Source organism: Ranitomeya imitator, chromosome 4 (assembly GCF_032444005.1).
Source record: "Ranitomeya imitator isolate aRanImi1 chromosome 4, aRanImi1.pri, whole genome shotgun sequence".
NCBI classification, from domain to species: domain Eukaryota; kingdom Metazoa; phylum Chordata; class Amphibia; order Anura; family Dendrobatidae; genus Ranitomeya; species Ranitomeya imitator.
Window position 1 is genome coordinate 4,017,959 of NC_091285.1, and position 17,506 is coordinate 4,035,464.

General features: G+C 61.2%; 1 protein-coding gene across 7 annotated transcripts in view; it reads right to left on the reverse strand.

The window, feature by feature from the left end:
* The window catches only part of ABCC9 (ATP binding cassette subfamily C member 9), a 112,042-nt gene that overhangs the window by 48,307 nt on the left and 46,229 nt on the right, over positions 1-17,506 (reverse strand). For all 7 annotated transcript variants that reach the window (XM_069762781.1, XM_069762784.1, XM_069762786.1 and 4 more), the window contains exons 4-11: positions 16,381-16,502; positions 12,448-12,614; positions 11,214-11,456; positions 6,825-7,010; positions 5,549-5,725; positions 5,262-5,417; positions 5,037-5,171; positions 3,552-3,714 (exon numbers count right to left, since the gene is read on the reverse strand). In XM_069762781.1, the coding sequence (XP_069618882.1) occupies positions 3,552-3,714; positions 5,037-5,171; positions 5,262-5,417; positions 5,549-5,725; positions 6,825-7,010; positions 11,214-11,456; positions 12,448-12,614; positions 16,381-16,502 (1,349 nt within the window). The remainder of the gene's footprint in view (positions 1-3,551; positions 3,715-5,036; positions 5,172-5,261; positions 5,418-5,548; positions 5,726-6,824; positions 7,011-11,213; positions 11,457-12,447; positions 12,615-16,380; positions 16,503-17,506) is intronic.

Below are 17,506 nucleotides of genomic sequence, written 5' to 3' on the forward strand. Positions count from 1 at the left end.
ATCCTCCTCACATGTCTACCATCTTCCCATCCTCTCCACAATGCAGCCCCCTACATATCCTCCTCACATGTCTACCACCCTACCCATCCTCTCCACAGTGCTGCAGCACCCTACATCTCCTCCTCATCTCAGTCTAGCACCCTTCCTGTGCCCTCCGTTCTGCTGACCTACGAGTAACATCCTCCATAATCCGAACCTCCCACTTTCGTCTCCAAGACTTCTCACGTACTGCGACAACTCTCTGGAATACACTACACAGGACAATTCAATTACCATAATCCCCAATATCCACAGTTCTAAGAGTGACCTAAAAACGTATTTCTTCAGACTGGCCTATCACCTCGCCTATCTAACTATACTTGTTTTGTCCAAACAGAATTTTCTTCAAAATAAGGACCCTCTATCATCTGTTCACACCCTCCATGCACCTCCGCAGTCCTCTGTGTCTTCTCTGTGCACACACTGGCCGGTTAGGCAGCATTATGTGAGCACCTTATTTATTATACTGATGGCCGGACCGTACAATGCAAGAACTTTGTATCTTTCACCTCTCGTGTTCCCCATCTCCTCATAGATGTAAACTCTTGTGATCACGACCCTCGCTGCTGCACGAGGTGGTCTGGTGGTCTGTGTGTTACTCTGTGAAGTTACAAAACCCCCCTGCTATTGTCGGCAGTGTTACAGAACCTCAGGCTATTGTCGTCAGCGTTACAGAACCCCGCGCTATTGTCTGCAACATTACAGAACCCCACGCTATTTTCTTCAGTGTTACAGAACCACGCGCTATTGTCGGCAGCGTTACAGAACCACGCGCTATTGTCTGCAACATTACAGAACCCCACGCTATTGTCGGCAGTGTTACAGAACTCCACGCTATAGTCGTCAGCGTTACGGAACCCCACGCTATTGTCTGCAACATTACAGAACCCCACGCTATTTTCTTCAGTGTTACAGAACCACGCGCTATTGTCGGCAGCGTTACAGAACCCCACGCTATTGTCTGCAACATTACAGAACCCCACGCTATTGTCGGCAGTGTTACAGAACTCCACGCTATAGTCGTCAGCGTTACGGAACCCCACGCTATTGTCTGCAACATTACAGAACCCCACGCTATTTTCTTCAGTGTTACAGAACCACGCGCTATTGTCGGCAGCGTTACAGAACCACGCGCTATTGTCTGCAACATTACAGAACCCCACGCTATTGTCTGCAACATTACAGAACCCCACGCTATTGTCTTCAGTGTTACAGAACCACGCGCTATTGTCGGCAGCGTTACAGAACCACGCGCTATTGTCGGCAGCGTTACAGAACCCCAGGCTATTGTCTGCAGTGTTACAGAACTCCACGCTATTGTCGGCAACATTACAGAACCCCAAGCTATTGTCTTCAGTGTTACAGAACCACGCGCTATTGTCGGCAGCGTTACAGAACCACGCGCTATTGTCGGCAGCGTTACAGAACCCCAGGCTATTGTCTGCAGTGTTACAGAACTCCACGCTATTGTCGGCAACATTACAGAACCCCAAGCTATTGTCTGCAGTGTTACAGAACCACGCGCTATTGTCGGCAGCGTTACAGAACCCCAGGCTATTGTCTGCAGTGTTACAGAACTCCACGCTATTGTCGCCAGCGTTACAGAACCCCACGCTATTGTCTTCAGTGTTACAGAACTCCACGCTATTGTCGGCAGCGTTACAGAACCCCACGCTATTGTCTTCAGTGTTACAGAACCCCACGCTATTGTCTTCAGTGTTACAGAACTCCACGCTATTGTCGGCAGCGTTACAGAACCCCACGCTATTGTCTTCAGTGTTACAGAACTCCACGCTATTGTCGGCAGCGTTACAGTACCCCAGGCTATTGTCGGCAGCGTTACAGTACCCCACGCTATTGTCTGCAGCGTTACAGAACCCCAGGCTATTGTCGGCAGCGTTACAGAACCCCAGGCTATTGTCGGCAGCGTTACAGTACCCCACGCTATTGTCGGCAGCGTTACAGTACCCCACGCTATTGTCGGCAGTGTTACAGAACCCCACGCTATTGTCGGCAGCGTTACAGTACCCCACGCTATTGTTGGCAGCGTTACAGTACCCCAGGCTATTGTCGGCAGCGTTACAGAACCCCACGCTATTGTCGGCAGTGTTACAGAACCCCAGGCTATTGTCGGCAGCGTTACAGTACCCCAGGCTATTGTCTGCAGCATTACAGAACCCCACGCTATTGTCGGCAGCGTTACAGTACCCCAGGCTATTGTCGGCAGCGCAATATGAGATCAGATCCACATTACAGCAGAGACGCATACAGATGAGTCAGTGATGGGTTAATATTAGCCCTTCTGGATCCGCCACAACATCCTCTGTACGCAGATATAATGGGGCACTCTTCTGCTCTCGCCCGCGGGTGGCACCATCGCCCTGTACATCCCATCTTCTCTAATGACCTAGTTTCTGAGATCTAAGGATCCCACAGTCATCAGCAAAGTGCAACCCCCCCCACCCCCGAGGCCTAAACTCCCATCATCCGCTCTCACTCCACACACTACTTCCCCATCATTTCCACATGACAATGCTTCCATTACTTCCGACATAACCTGAATATTACAGCACGGGGACCCCCAAATCCCCCGGACATTACAGGATGGGGACCTCTGAATCCCCCGGACATTACAGGACGGGGACCCCCGAACATTAAAGGACGGGAACCACCGAATCCCCCAGACATTACAGCACGGGGACCCCTGAATCCCCCGGACATTACAGGATGGGGACCCCTGAATCTCCCAGACATTACAGCACGGGGACCCCCAAATCCCCCAGACATTACAGGATGGGGACCTCCCAAACCCCTAGACATTACAGGACGGGGAACCGCTGAATCCCCCGGACATTACAGGATGGGGACCCCTGAATCTCCCAGACATTACAGGATGGGGACCTCCCAAACCCCTAGACATTACAGGACGGGGACCTCCCAAACCCCTGGACATTACAGGACGGGGAACCGCTGAATCCCCCGAACATTAAAGGACGGGAACCCCCGAATCCCCCAGACATTACAGCACGGGGACCTCCGAAACCCCCAGACATTACAGGATGGGGACCCCTGAATCTCCCAGACATTACAGGATGGGGACCCCTGAATCTCCCGGACATTACAGGATGGGGACCCCTGAATCTCCCGGACATTACAGGACGGGGACCTTTGAATCCCCCAGACTTTACAGGACGGGGACCCCTGAATCTCCCAGACATTACATCACAGGGACCCCTGAATCTCCCGGACATTACAGGACGGGGACCCCTGAATCTCCCAGACATTACATCACAGGGACCCCTGAATCCCCCAGACATTACAGGACGGGGACCCCTGAATCTCCCAGACATTACATCACAGGGACCCCTGAATCTCCCGGACATTACATCACAGGGACCCCCGAATCCCCCGGACATTACAGGATGGGGACCCCTGAATCTCCCAGACATTACAGGATGGGGACCCCTGAGACCCCCGGACATCACAGGATGGCGGCCATGAGGGGCACGCACTGGACAGCGAGGTGTGCAGCGCGAAGGTCTTCAGGCTGGTCAGCTCCTTGGCCCGCGTCTCCTCCACGCTGGCGCAGAAGATGTCCTCCCAGGCGTAAAGCTTCAGCAGCTTGATGCCCCTCAGGATCTCGTTCGTCTTCTTTAACCTCTCGGTGGAATAATCCTGAAAATAAGGAGCAGTCAGAAGAGAATCTGCGGAACAGGCTGGGGGCCAGCCGGGGCCACACTCACCAGCCGGGGCCACACTCACCAGCCGGGGCCACACTCACCAGCCGGGGCCACACTCACCAGCCGGGACCACACTCGCCAGCCGCGGCCACACTCGCCAGCCGGGACCGCACTCGCCAGCCGGGACCGCACTCCCCAGCCGTGGCCGCACTCACCAGCCGGGGCCACACTCACCAGCCGGGGCCACACTCACCAGCCGGGGCCACACTCACCAGCCGGGGCCACACTCACCAGCCGGGGCCACACTCACCAGCCGGGGCCACACTCACCAGCCGGCACCACACTCACCAGCCGGGGCCGCACTCACCAGCCGGCACCACACTCACCAGCCGGGGCCGCACTCACCAGCCGGGGCCGCACTCACCAGCCGGGGCCACACTCACCAGCCGGGGCCACACTCACCAGCCGGGGCCACACTCACCAGCCGGGGCCGCACTCACCAGCCGGGGCCACACTCACCAGCCGGGGCCACACTCACCAGCCGGGGCCACACTCACCAGCCGGGGCCACACTCACCAGCCGGGGCCACACTCACCAGCCGGGGCCGCACTCACCAGCCGGGGCCGCACTCACCAGCCGGGGCCGCACTCACCAGCCGGGGCCACACTCACCAGCCGGGGCCACACTCACCAGCCGGGGCCGCACTCACCAGCCGGGGCCACACTCACCAGCCGGGGCCACACTCACCAGCCGGGGCCACACTCACCAGCCGGGGCCGCACTCACCAGCCGGGGCCGCACTCACCAGCCGGGGCCACACTCACCAGCCGGGGCCGCACTCACCAGCCGGGGCCACACTCACCAGCCGGGGCCGCACTCACCAGCCGGGGCCGCACTCACCAGCCGGCACCACACTCACCAGCCGGGGCCGCACTCACCAGCCGGGGCCACACTCACCAGCCGGGGCCACACTCACCAGCCGGGGCCACACTCACCAGCCGGGGCCGCACTCACCAGCCGGGGCCGCACTCACCAGCCGGCACCACACTCACCAGCCGGGGCCACACTCACCAGCCGGGGCCGCACTCACCAGCCGGGGCCACACTCACCAGCCGGGGCCACACTCACCAGCCGGGGCCACACTCACCAGCCGGGGCCACACTCACCAGCCGGGGCCACACTCACCAGCCGGGGCCACACTCACCAGCCGGGGCCGCACTCACCAGCCGGGGCCACACTCACCAGCCGGGGCCGCACTCACCAGCCGGGGCCGCACTCACCAGCCGGGGCCACAGTCACCAGCCGGGGCCACACTCACCAGCGTGTTCTTCTGCACCTCCGCCAGATTGGTAGCAATGAAGTATTGTACCGGGGCGAGCAGCACGATGACCGCCGCGCCCACCAGAGCGCTGACCCCCAGGAGCTTGTACAGGAGGATGACCCCCATAATGATCTGCAGGAGAAAGACCACCCATCACCACTGACAACTCGGCGGTGTGCACGTGTGAGGTTGTCGGCGGACGCTCCCTTACTTGAGCTGTACCTGCACAGGCATCGCCCACAGATTGGGGCACAGGAACAGGAACCACATCAGCTGGTTGGTCTCGATGGCCACCAGGTTATTGATCTGCCCCAACGTCATCTCCCCCATGGACATGTTAGAGGTGGAGAGCTTCAGGATCTTATTATAGATCATGGCCTGCAAGACAGGGCGGCTGACACCAGAGAGCAGGAGCGACAGCAGTGTACTCACACATCCTCCCCAGTAATGGCTGACACCAGGGAGTAATAGACTGCACACACAGGCGCAGACATACAGCGCACACGCACCAGCAGCGCCCCCCGCAGGTTGATCCCGGTCTCGATGGCCACGTAGTAGGACGCCTGCAGGAAGGTTCTCTGGAGGATCAGCGCCAGGAACAGCAGGACGGCGAGGACGTAATTGTTCTCCAGAAACTCCTTGGAGGAGAGGAAGCAGACGCTGATGAAGGGGCTGCTGGGAAGATCCTGGGGGGACAAGAGGGGTCACAGACTTATCACAGTGAGGCGCAGGGTGTCACCACCAGGAGGGATTCTCCGCAGTCCCAGCAGGAGGGATTCTCCGCGGTCCCAGCAGGAGAGATTCTCCGCGGTCCCAGTAAGAGGGATTCTCCACGGTTCCAGCAGGAGAGATTCTCCGCGGTCCCAGCAGGAGGGATTCTCCGCGGTCCCAGCAGGAGGAATTCTCTGCGGTCCCAGCAGGAGGGATTCTCCGCGGTCCCAGCAGGAGGGATTCTCCGCGGTCCCAGCAGGAGAGATTCTCCGCGGTCCCAGCAGGAGGGATTCTCCGCGGTCCTAGCAAGAGGGATTCTCCGCGGTCCCAGCAGGAGGGATTCTCCGCAGTCCCAGCAAGAGGGATTTTCCGCAGTCCCAGCAGGAGGGATTCTCCGCGGTCCCAGCAGGAGGGATTCTCCGCGGTCCCAGCATGAGGGATTCTCCACGGTCCCAGCAGGAGAGATTCTCCGCGGTCCCAGCAGGAGGGATTCTCCGCGGTCCCAGCAGGAGAGATTCTCCACAGTCCAAGCAGGGGATTCTCCGCGGTCCAAGCAGGAAGGATTCTCCGCGGTCCAAGCAGGAGGGATTCTCCACGGTCTCAGCAGGAGGAATTCTCCACGGTCCCAGCAGGAGGGATTCTCCGCAGTCTCAGCAGGAGGGATTCTCCGCAGTCCCAGCAGGAGGGATTCTCCGCGGTCCCAGCAGAAGAGATTCTCCGCGGTCCCAGCAGGAGGGATTCTCCGTGGTCCCAGCAGGAGAGATTCTCCGCGGTCCCAGCAGGAGGGATTCTCCACGGTCCCAGCAGGAGAGATTCTCCACAGTCCCAGCAGGAGAGATTCTCCGCGGTCCGAGCAGGAGGGATTCTCCACGGTCCCAGCAGGAGAGATTCTCCGCTGTCCCAGCAGGAGGGATTCTCTGTGGTCCCAGCAGGAGGGATTCTCCGCGGTCCCAGCAGGAGGGATTCTCCGCGGTCCCAGCAGGAGGGATTCTCCGCAGTCCCAGCAGGAGGGATTGTCCACGGTCCCAGCAGGAGGGATTCTCCGCGGTCCCAGCAGTCACACTGCATCGTTACCTGATCTGCCTTGGTGGTATTGTTGCCTCCCAGGTGCTGAACGATCCCCGAGATGCAGAGCGGCCCCGCAAAGCCCAGGAGGTCGGCCAGGTAGCGGAAGGTGCTGCTCAGCAGGATGGGCCGGCCGAACGCCTTGTAGATGGCGACCCAGATGGAGGGAGTCCGGTGCGGCTGCTCCAACGGCTTCTGAGGAGCGGAGAAAAGGGTCACTACTACTCTTATCGGGCGAAGTCACTACTACTCTCATCAGGTAAGGTCAAACTACACTCATCAGGTGAGGTCACTACTACTCTCATCAGGTGAGGTCACTACTACTCTCATCAGGCGAAGTCACTACTACTCTCATCAGGTGAGGTCACTACTACTCTCATCAGGCGAGGTGACTACTACTCTCATCAGGCGAGGTCACTACTCTCATCAAGTGAGGTCACTACTACTCTCATCAGGCGAGGTGACTACTACTCTCATCAGGTAAGGTCAAACTACTCTCATCAGGCGAGGTCACTACTACTCTCATCGGGCGAGGTCACTACTACTCATCAGGCGAGGTCACTACTACTCTCATCGGGCGAAGTCACTACTACTCTCATCAGGTAAGGTCAAACTACTCTCATCAGGTGAGGTCACTACTACTCTCATCAGGCGAGGTCACTACTACTCTCATCAGGCGAGGTCACTACTACTCTCATCAAGTGAGGTCACTACTACTCTCATCAGGCGAGGTGACTACTACTCTCATCGGGCGAGGTCACTACTATCAAGTGAGGTCACTACGACTCTCATCAGGCGAGGTGACTACTACTCTCATCAGGTAAGGTCAAACTACTCTCATCAGGCGAGGTCACTACTACTCTCATCGGGCGAGGTCACTACTACTCTCATCGGGCGAGGTCACTACTACTCTCATCGGGCGAGGTCACTACTACTCTCATCGGGCGAGGTCACTACTACTCTCATCGGGCGAGGTCACTACTACTCATCAGGCGAGGTGACTACTACTATCATCAGGTGAGGTCACTAGTACTCTCATCAGGCGACGTCACTACTACTCTCATCAGGCGACGTCACTACTCTCATCAGGTGAGGTCACTACTCTCATCGGGCGAGGTCACTACTACTCTCATCAGGCGAGGTCACTACTCTCATCGGGCGAAGTCACTACTACTCTCATCAGGCGAGGTCACTACTACTCTCATCAGTCGAGGTCACTACTACTCTCATCAGGAGAGGTGACTACTACTATCATCAGGCGAGGTCACTACTACTCTCATCAGGTGAGGTCACTGACGGAGCGCTGCTCAGACACCATGGAATTAGATACACAGCCCATCAGTCAGTATCACACAGGATAGGATTAGATACACAGCTCAGCAGTCAGTATGAAACGTCTCGGGCGCAGCGCCCCCTTTGCTCTCCCTCCCGGGTGCAGCGCCCCCTTTGCCCTCCCTCCTTGGTGCAGCGCCCCCATTGCTCTCCCTCCCAGGTGCAGCGCTCCCTTTGCTCTCCCTCCTTGGTGCAGCGCCCCCATTGCTCTCCCTCCTTGGTGCAGCGCCCGCTTTGCTCTCCCTCCTTGGTGCAGCGTCCCCTTTGCTCTCCCTCCTTGGTGCAGCGCCCCCTTTGCTCTCCCTCCCAGGTGCAGCGCCCCCTTTGCTCTCCCTCCTTGGTGCAGCGTCCCCTTTGCGCTCCCTCCTTGGTGCAGCGCCCCCTTTGCTCTCCCTCCCGGGTGCAGCGTCCCCTTTGCTCTCCCTCCCGGGTGCAGCGCCCCCATTGATCTCCCTCCTTGGTGCAGCGCCCCCTTTGCTCTCCCTCCCGGGTGCAGCGCCCCCTTTGCTCTCCCTCCCGGGTGCAGCGCCCCCTTTGCTCTCCCTCCTTGGTGCAGCGTCCCCTTTGCTCTCCCTCCCGGGTGCAGCGCCCCCATTGCTCTCCCTCCTTGGTGCAGCGCCCCCTTTGCGCTCCCTCCCAGGTGCAGCGCCCCCTTTGCTCTCCCTCCCAGGTGCAGCGCCCCCTTTGCTCTCCCTCCTTGGTGCAGCACCCCCTTTGCTCTCCCTCCTTGGTGCAGCGCCCCCTTTGCTCTCCCTCCCTGGTGCAGCGCCCCCTTTGCTCTCCCTCCCGGGTGCAGCACCCCCTTTGCTCTCCCTCCCGGGTACAGCGCCCCCTTTGCTCTACCTCCCTGGTGAAGCGCTCCCTTTGCTCTCCCTCCCAGGTGCAGCGTCCCCATTGCTCTCCCTCCTGGGTGCAGCGCCCCCTTTGCTCTCCCTCCCGGGTGCAGCGCCCCCTTTGCTCTCACTCCCGGGTGCAGCGCCCCCTTTGCTCTCACTCCCGGGTGCAGCGCCCCTTTTGCTCTCCCTCCCGGGTGCAGCGACCCCTTTGCTCTCCCTCCCGGGTGCAGTGTCCCCTTTGCTCTCCCTCCCGGGTGCAGCGCCCCCTTTGCTCTCCCTCCCGGGTGCAGCGCCCCCTTTGCTCTCCCTCCTTGGTGCAGCGTCCCCTTTGCTCTCCCTCCCGGGTGCAGCGCCCCCATTGCTCTCCCTCCTTGGTGCAGCGCCCCCTTTGCTCTCCCTCCCAGGTGCAGCGCCCCCTTTGCTCTCCCTCCTTGGTGCAGCACCCCCTTTGCTCTCCCTCCCGGGTGCAGCGACCCCTTTGCTCTCCCTCCCGGGTGCAGCGTCCCCTTTGCTCTCCCTCCCGGGTGCAGCGCCCCCTTTGCTCTCCCTCCCGGGTGCAGCGCCCCCTTTGCTCTCCCTCCTTGGTGCAGCGTCCCCTTTGCTCTCCCTCCCGGGTGCAGCGCCCCCATTGCTCTCCCTCCCGGGTGCAGCGCCCCCTTTGCTCTCCCTCCCAGGTGCAGCGCCCCCTTTGCTCTCCCTCCTTGGTGCAGCACCCCCTTTGCTCTCCCTCCTTGGTGCAGCGCCCCCTTTGCTCTCCCTCCCTGGTGCAGCGCCCCCTTTGCTCTCCCTCCCGGGTGCAGCACCCCCTTTGCTCTCCCTCCCGGGTGCAGCGCCCCCTTTGCTCTCCCTCCCGGGTGCAGCGCCCCCTTTGCTCTCCCTCCCGGGTGCAGCGCCCCCTTTGCTCTCCCTCCCGGGTGCAGCGCCCCCATTGCTCTCCCTCCCGGGTGCAGCACCCCCATTGCTCACGCTCCTGGATGTGAGCCACACACTGTGCCCAAATCTGATTGGCCGCGGCCCAGACACTTGTGTAAATTGCGGCTCAGAGCAGCATCGCACCACAGGATGGAAAAATGCAGCGAGCGCCAAATATCCAAGTGTGGTGATACAAAAATTAACCCCCGACATACCGGGCAGGAACCTCCGACCCAGGGGCCACATCAACCCCTGGGTCCCCACAGATTTATAGATTTATAGAAGGGCGGTGGATGAGAAGTGGGATGAGGCGCTCCTCCATGTACTGGGTACAATATCTCTGCTTGCAGTCAGCGAGGCGACATTCATTATCTCATCCTGCTCACACAGCTGTGTGTCTGTTACAGTGAGTCAGTCCTGCAGTTAGTGTGTTACAATGTATCAGTGCGGGCAGTGCACACTGGATACAATGTAACAAGTCTCAGCTGTGAGTAGACTATGAGCAGCTCCTCAGCGTCACTGACAGCAAGCAGAGATCTCACCGTGCTGCAGGCAGAGTCCTCTGCAGCGTCTCCTCATCCACTGGAGAGGCTGCTGTAGGGAGCGCTGCTCTGCGGGCCTCACCTTTTGCTCTGGTCCTCCCCTCCCTCACCTCCTCCCACGCGGTTTCCTCTCCGGCTCCGCAGCCTCGCCTTCTGCTCCTCCGCGGCCCCCTCTCCCGCTCCGTGGCCTCCCTCCGTGGCCTCACCTTCTGCTCCTCCACGGCCCTCTCCCACTCCGTGGCCTCCCCTCCTTCTCTGCGGCCCCCTCTCCAGCTCCGGGACCTCCCCTCCGCAGCCTCCCCTCCCGCTCCACGGCCTCCCCTCCTGCTCCTCCGTGGCCTCCCCTCCCGCCCCATGGCCTCCCCTCCTGCTCCTCCGCGGCCTCCCCTCCCACTCCGTGGTCTCCCCTCATTCCGTGGCCTCCCTTCCCTCTCTGGTCGCCCCTTTCTCCCGCTTCGCGGCCTCCCCTTCCACTCTGCGGCCTCCCCTCCTGCTCCTCGGCGGCCTCCCCTCCCGCTCTTTCGTCTCCCCTTCCATTCCGTGGCCTCCCCTCCCTCTCTGTGGCCCCTTCTCCCGCTTCGCGGCCTCCCCTTCCACTCCACGGCCTCTCCTCCTCAGCCTCCCCTCCTGCTCCGTGGTCTCCCCTCCAATTCCGTGGCCTTCTCCACGGCCTCTTCTCCCGCTCAGTGGCCTCCCCTCCCGCTCCGTGGTCTCCCCTACCGCTCCGCAGACTCCCCTCCCACTCCAAGGCCCCCTCCCCCACTCCGTGGCCTCACCTTCTGCTCCTCGTATGCGTCCTTCAGGCTGACATAGTTGGTGAGCGCCCTCATGGCGATGGGCAGCTTGCCGATGGTCTTCAGGTCGATGGGCCGCTGGTGCGCGGTGATGATTAGTGGGTTCATCCACCAGTACGTCGCCTTGGACAGTAAGTTGACAAACGGCTGCAGGAATCGCACACCCAGGTCCTGCAGGTCCTCGGGGGGCTTCACCTTCTGGGGGCTCATGAAGAACACGTATTTCTGGAAGAAAATGGTGGAGAAGCAAGAGGGAATCGGCTGAGAGGGGCAGAGCAGTGGGGCGGAACAGTAATGGTGCCGTGGAGCAGTAATGGCGCCGTGGAGCAGGAATAGCGCGGCAGAGCTGGAGCAGGAATAGCACAGCAGAGCTGGAGCAGGAATAGCGCAGCAGAGCTGGAGCAGGAATAGCGCGTCAGAGCTGGAGCAGGAATAGCACAGCAGAGCTGGTGCAGGAATGGTACGGCAGAGCTGGAGCAGGAATAGCGCAGCAGAGCTGGAGCAGGAATAGCGCGTCAGAGCTGGAGCAGGAATAGCACAGCAGAGCTGGAGCAGGAATAGGGCAGCAGAGCTGGAGCAGGAATAGCACAGCAGAGCTGGAGCAGGAATAGCGCAGCAGAGCTGGAGCAGGAATGGTACGGCAGAGCTGGAGCAGGAATAGCGCAGCAGAGCTGGAGTAGGAATAGCACAGCAGAGCTGGAGCAGGAATAGCACAGCAGAGCTGGAGCAGGAATAGCGCAGCAGAGCTGGAGCAGGAATGGTACGGCAGAGCTGGAGCAGGAATAGCGCAGCAGAGCTGGAGTAGGAATAGCACAGCAGAGCTGGAGCAGGAATAGCGCGGCAGAGCTGGAGCAGGAATAGCGCAGCAGAGCTGGAACAGGAATAGCGCAGCAGAGCTGGAGCAGGAATAGCGCGGCAGAGCAGGAGCAGGAATGGCGCAGCAGAGCTGGAGCAGGAATAGCGCAGCAGAGCTGGAACAGGAATAGCGCAGCAGAGCTGGAGCAGGAATAGCGCGGCAGAGCAGGAGCAGGAATGGTGCAGCAGAGCTGGAGCAGGAATAGCGCAGCAGAGCAGGAGCAGGAATAGCGCAGCAGAGCTGGAACAGGAATAGCGTGGCAGAGCAGGAGCAGGAATGATGCGGCAGAGCTGGAACAGGAATAGCGCAGCAGAGCTGGAGCAGGAATAGCACGGCAGAGCAGAAACAGTGGAGACGTACCCGCACCCGGATGACATTGATCTCCACCGCCATGAGGAGGCCGTACAGGACCACCATGACCCCCGTGATGCAGAAGCGCAGCTGGTGGACCCCAATCTCGTTCTCACAATACTTCACCAGCTTGATGGTCTTAGAGATGAACGCCAGGACCCAGTACAGAAAGAGCGCTGTGGGAACACAAGAGACAGCGCGTGACCACCCACGAAACGGTGGTTGAGCACTACAGGGGGAAACCGGAGACCCCAGAAAACTGGAAGATCTCCAGCCCCCAGGAACCTGCTGCAGCCGAACAAGAGAGCAGCATGAGACACACAGCTCCAGCACCGAAAAACGCACACTGCTCTGCATCTCCCTCTCTGCACTGCACTCTCCTCACACCGCTCTGCACTACGCTCTCCTCACACCACCCCACCCTCTCCTCACACCGCCCAGCCCTCTCCTCACACCGCCCCGCCCTCTCCTCACACCTCCCCACCCTCTCCTCACACCGCCCAGCCCTCTCCTCACACCGCCCCGCCCTCTCCTCACACCTCCCCACCCTCTCCTCACACCTCCCCGCCCTCTCCTCACACCGCCCAGCCCTCTCCTCACACCGCCCCGCCCTCTCCTCACACCTCCCCACCCTCTCCTCACACCGCCCAGCCCTCTCCTCACACCACCCCGCCCTCTCCTCACACCTCCCCGCCCTCTCCTCACACCGCCCAGCCCTCTCCTCACACCGCCCCGCCCTCTCCTCACACCGCCCAGCCCTCTCCTAACACCTCCCCACCCTCTCCTCACACCGCCCAGCCCTCTCCTCACACCGCCCAGCCCTCTCCTCACACCGCCCCACCCTCTCCTCACACCGCCCCGCCCTCTCCTCACACCTCCCCACCCTCTCCTCACACCGCCCAGCCCTCTCCTGACACCGCCCCGCCCTCTCCTCACAACTCCCCACCCTCTCCTCACACCGCCCAGCCCTCTCCTCACACCGCCCCGCCCTCTCCTCACACCTCCCCGCCCTCTCCTCACACCGCCCAGCCCTCTCCTCACACCTCCCCGCCCTCTCCTCACACCTCCCCGCCCTCTCCTCACACCGCCCAGCCCTCTCCTGACACCGCCCATCCCTCTCCTCACACCTCCCCGCCCTCTCCTCACACCGCCCCGCCCTCTCCTCACACCTCCCCGCCCTCTCCTCACACCGCCCAGCCCTCTCCTCACACCGCCCAGCCCTCTCCTCACACCGCCCCGCCCTCTCCTCACACCTCCCCGCCCTCTCCTCACACCGCCCAGCCCTCTCCTCACACCGCCCCGCCCTCTCCTCACACCTCCCCACCCTCTCCTCACACCGCCCAGCCCTCTCCTCACACCGCCCCGCCCTCTCCTCACACCTCCCCGCCCTCTCCTCACACCTCCCCGCCCTCTCCTCACACCGCCCAGCCCTCTCCTCACACCGCCCCGCCCTCTCCTCACACCTCCCCGCCCTCTCCTCACACCGTCCAGCCCTCTCCTCACACCGCCCCGCCCTCTCCTCACACCGCCCAGCCCTCTCCTCACACCGCCCCGCCCTCTCCTCACACCGCCCCGCCCTCTCCTCACACCTCCCCGCCCTCTCCTCACACCGCCCAGCCCTCTCCTCACACCGCCCAGCCCTCTCCTCACACCGCCCCGCCCTCTCCTCACACCGCCCCGCCCTCTCCTCACACCTCCCCGCCCTCTCCTCACACCGCCCAGCCCTCTCCTGACACCGCCCCGCCCTCTCCTCACACCGCCCAGCCCTCTCCTCACACCGCCCAGCCCTCTCCTCACACCGCCCCGCCCTCTCCTCACACCGCCCCGCCCTCTCCTCACACCGCCCAGCCCTCTCCCCACACCGCCCCGCCCTCTCCCCACACCGCCCCACCCTCTCCTCACACCTCCCCGCCCTCTCCTCACACCGCCCCGCCCTCTCCTCACACCGCCCCGCCCTCTCCTCACACCGCCCCGCCCTCTCCCCACACCGCCCCGCCCTCTCCCCACACCGCCCCACCCTCTCCCCACACCTCCCCACCCTCTCCTCACACCGCACCGCCCTCTCCTCACACCGCCCCGCCCTCTCCTCACACCGCCCCGCCCTCTCCTCACACCGCCCCGCCCTCTCCTCACACCGCCCAGCCCTCTCCTCACACCGCCCCACCCTCTCCTCACACCTCCCCACCCTCTCCTCACACCGCACCGCCCTCTCCTCACACCGCCCCGCCCTCTCCTCACACCGCCCCGCCCTCTCATCACACCGCCCCGCCCTCTCATCACACCGCCCCCCCTCTCCTCACATCGCACCGCCCTCTCCTCACACCGCCCAGCCCTCTCCTCACACCGCCCAGCCCTCTCCTCACACCGCCCAGCCCTCTCACACCGCCCAGCCCTCTCCTCACACCGCCCAGCCCTCTCCTCACACCGCCCCGCCCTCTCCTCACACCGCCCCGCCCTCTCATCACACCGCCCCGCCCTCTCATCACACCGCCCCCCCTCTCCTCACATCGCACCGCCCTCTCCTCACACCGCCCAGCCCTCTCCTCACACCGCCCAGCCCTCTCCTCACACCGCCCAGCCCTCTCACACCGCCCAGCCCTCTCCTCACACCGCCCAGCCCTCTCCTCACACCGCCCAGCCCTCTCCTCACACCGCCCAGCCCTCTCCTCACACCGCCCAGCCCTCTCCTCACACCGCCCAGCCCTCTCCTCACACTGCCCAGCCTTCTCCTCACACCTCCCCGCCCTCTCCTCACACCGCCCAGCCCTCTCCTCACACCGCCCCGCCCTCTCCTCACACAGCCCCGCCCTCTCCCCACACTGCCCCGCCCTCTCCTCACACCGCCCCGCCCTCTACTCACAGCGCCCCGCCCTCTCCTCACACCGCCCAGCCCTCTCCTCACACCGCCCAGCTCTCTCCTCACACCGCCCAGCCCTCTCCTCACACCGCCCAGCCCTCTCCTCACACCGCCCAGCCTTCTCCTCACACCTCCCCGCCCTCTCCTCACACCGCCCAGCCCTCTCCTCACACCGCCCAGCCCTCTCCTCACACCGCCCAGCCTTCTCCTCACACCTCCCCGCCCTCTCCTCACACCGCCCAGCCCTCTCCTCACACTGCCCCGCCCTCTCCTCACACAGCCCCGCCCTCTCCCCACACCGCCCCGCCCTCTCCTCACACCGCCCCGCCCTCTACTCACACCGCCCAGCCCTCTCCTCACACCGCCCAGCCCTCTCCTCACACCGCCTCGCCCTCTCCTCACAGCGCCCCCATCTCCTCACAATGCTCTGCACTGCGCTCTCCTCACACCGCCCCGCCCTCTCTTCACACCATCCCGCCCTCTCCTCACACTGCTCTGCACTGCGCTCTCTTCACACCGCCCCGCCCTCTCCTCACACCATCCCGCCCTCTCCTCACACCGCCCCACCCTCTCCTCACACCGCCCCGCCCTCTACTCACACCGCCCTGCCCTCTACTCACACTGCCCCGCCCTCTTCTCACACCGCCCCGCCCTCTCCTCACACCGTCCCGCCCTCTCCTCACATCGCCCGCCCTCTCCTCACAGCGCCCCGCCCTCTCTTCACACTGCCCCACCCTCTACTCACACTGCCCCGCCCTCTACTCACATTGCCCCGCCCTCTACTCACACTGCCCCGCCCTCTACTAACACTGCCCCACCCTCTTCTCACACCGCCCCACCCTCTCCTCACACCGCCCCACCCACTCCTTACACCACCCAGCCCTCTCCTCACACCACCCCACCCTGTCCTCACACCGCCCCCCCTCTCCTCACACCGCCCGCCCTCTCCTCTCAGTGCCCCGCCCTCTCCTCACAGCGCCCCGCCCTCTCCTCACAATGCCCCGCCCTCTCCTCACAATGCCCCGCCCTCTCCTCATACTGCCCCACCCTCTCCTCACACCGCCCCGCCTCATTGTCTTTCTCACCTAATAACAGTTTGGGGAAATTTGACGTCTCGATGTTGTGATAATAAATAATGGACGTTGTCGCTGCAATGAAGCCCACAATGGCCGGCATGAAGAGGTGCAGGTGCCGCGACGTCATCTGCCTAAACACCACAGAGGGTACAGAGCAGAATAGTGAGTGCAGATCTGGCGGTGACTGGAGAATAAGATACAGGAAAGATATATATATTGGTACCGTGTTAACCAGTGGATAGAAAAATGTGTAGAATTGAGAGTCCTCAGTGGCTGATACCGCTTAATGGCGAACTGAAAAGATGGGAACAAATTGCAGCTTTCGAGACTACACAGGTCTCTTCATCAGGCAAAGACTAAAACAAATTCTGAAGAATCACATATTTATACACAACACAGCAGAAAGATAATACAAAGATAAGACAAGTGAGGGGAAGCAGAGCTATCATTATGGGAGAGGGGGATAGACAGTTGTGTCCATAGATATTGGAGCAGCTCATAGATAAGGAGTGTGAATGTTTTATTGTCCTCTGATTGGGGTCTGGTTCTCTGTTGTGATGACCCCACATGGTCTGAGGAGCAAATTCCTTAGTTGATGTAAAAAGACATAAATCCATGCGACACATTCATTCTTGCACTGAGAATGTCAAAGGTCATCATCAGTTTATATTCCCAGACTCTTCTGTCTCTCTGAGATTTGAAGTTACCCTTTAATACAAGTAATTTCATGTCCATGGTGCTGTGATCAGACATACAGAAATGTTTGGCCACAGGTAGATCCATTCTTTTTTCTCTTATTGTGTGGCGATGAGAGTTCATCCTTGTTCTCAGTTTCTGCCCTGTCTCCCCCACATACAGACCCCCAGTTGGACATTTAGTACAAATAATTAGGTACACCACATTAGAAGTGTCGCAGCTGAAAGTACCTGGGATCTTGTCGTCCTGATGTGAGTTGTGATCTTTATCTTGTCCGTGGTCATTATAAATGGACGGGTTTTACATTTTTGCTGATGGAGAGGACAGGGAGCTTCTGACAATGATGCTTCTTAGATTTGGGGGCTGCCTAAAACACAGTAGTGGGGGTTCTGGAAATATGGATTGTATTCCGGCATCTTTTTGTAGTAAAGGTTATAAT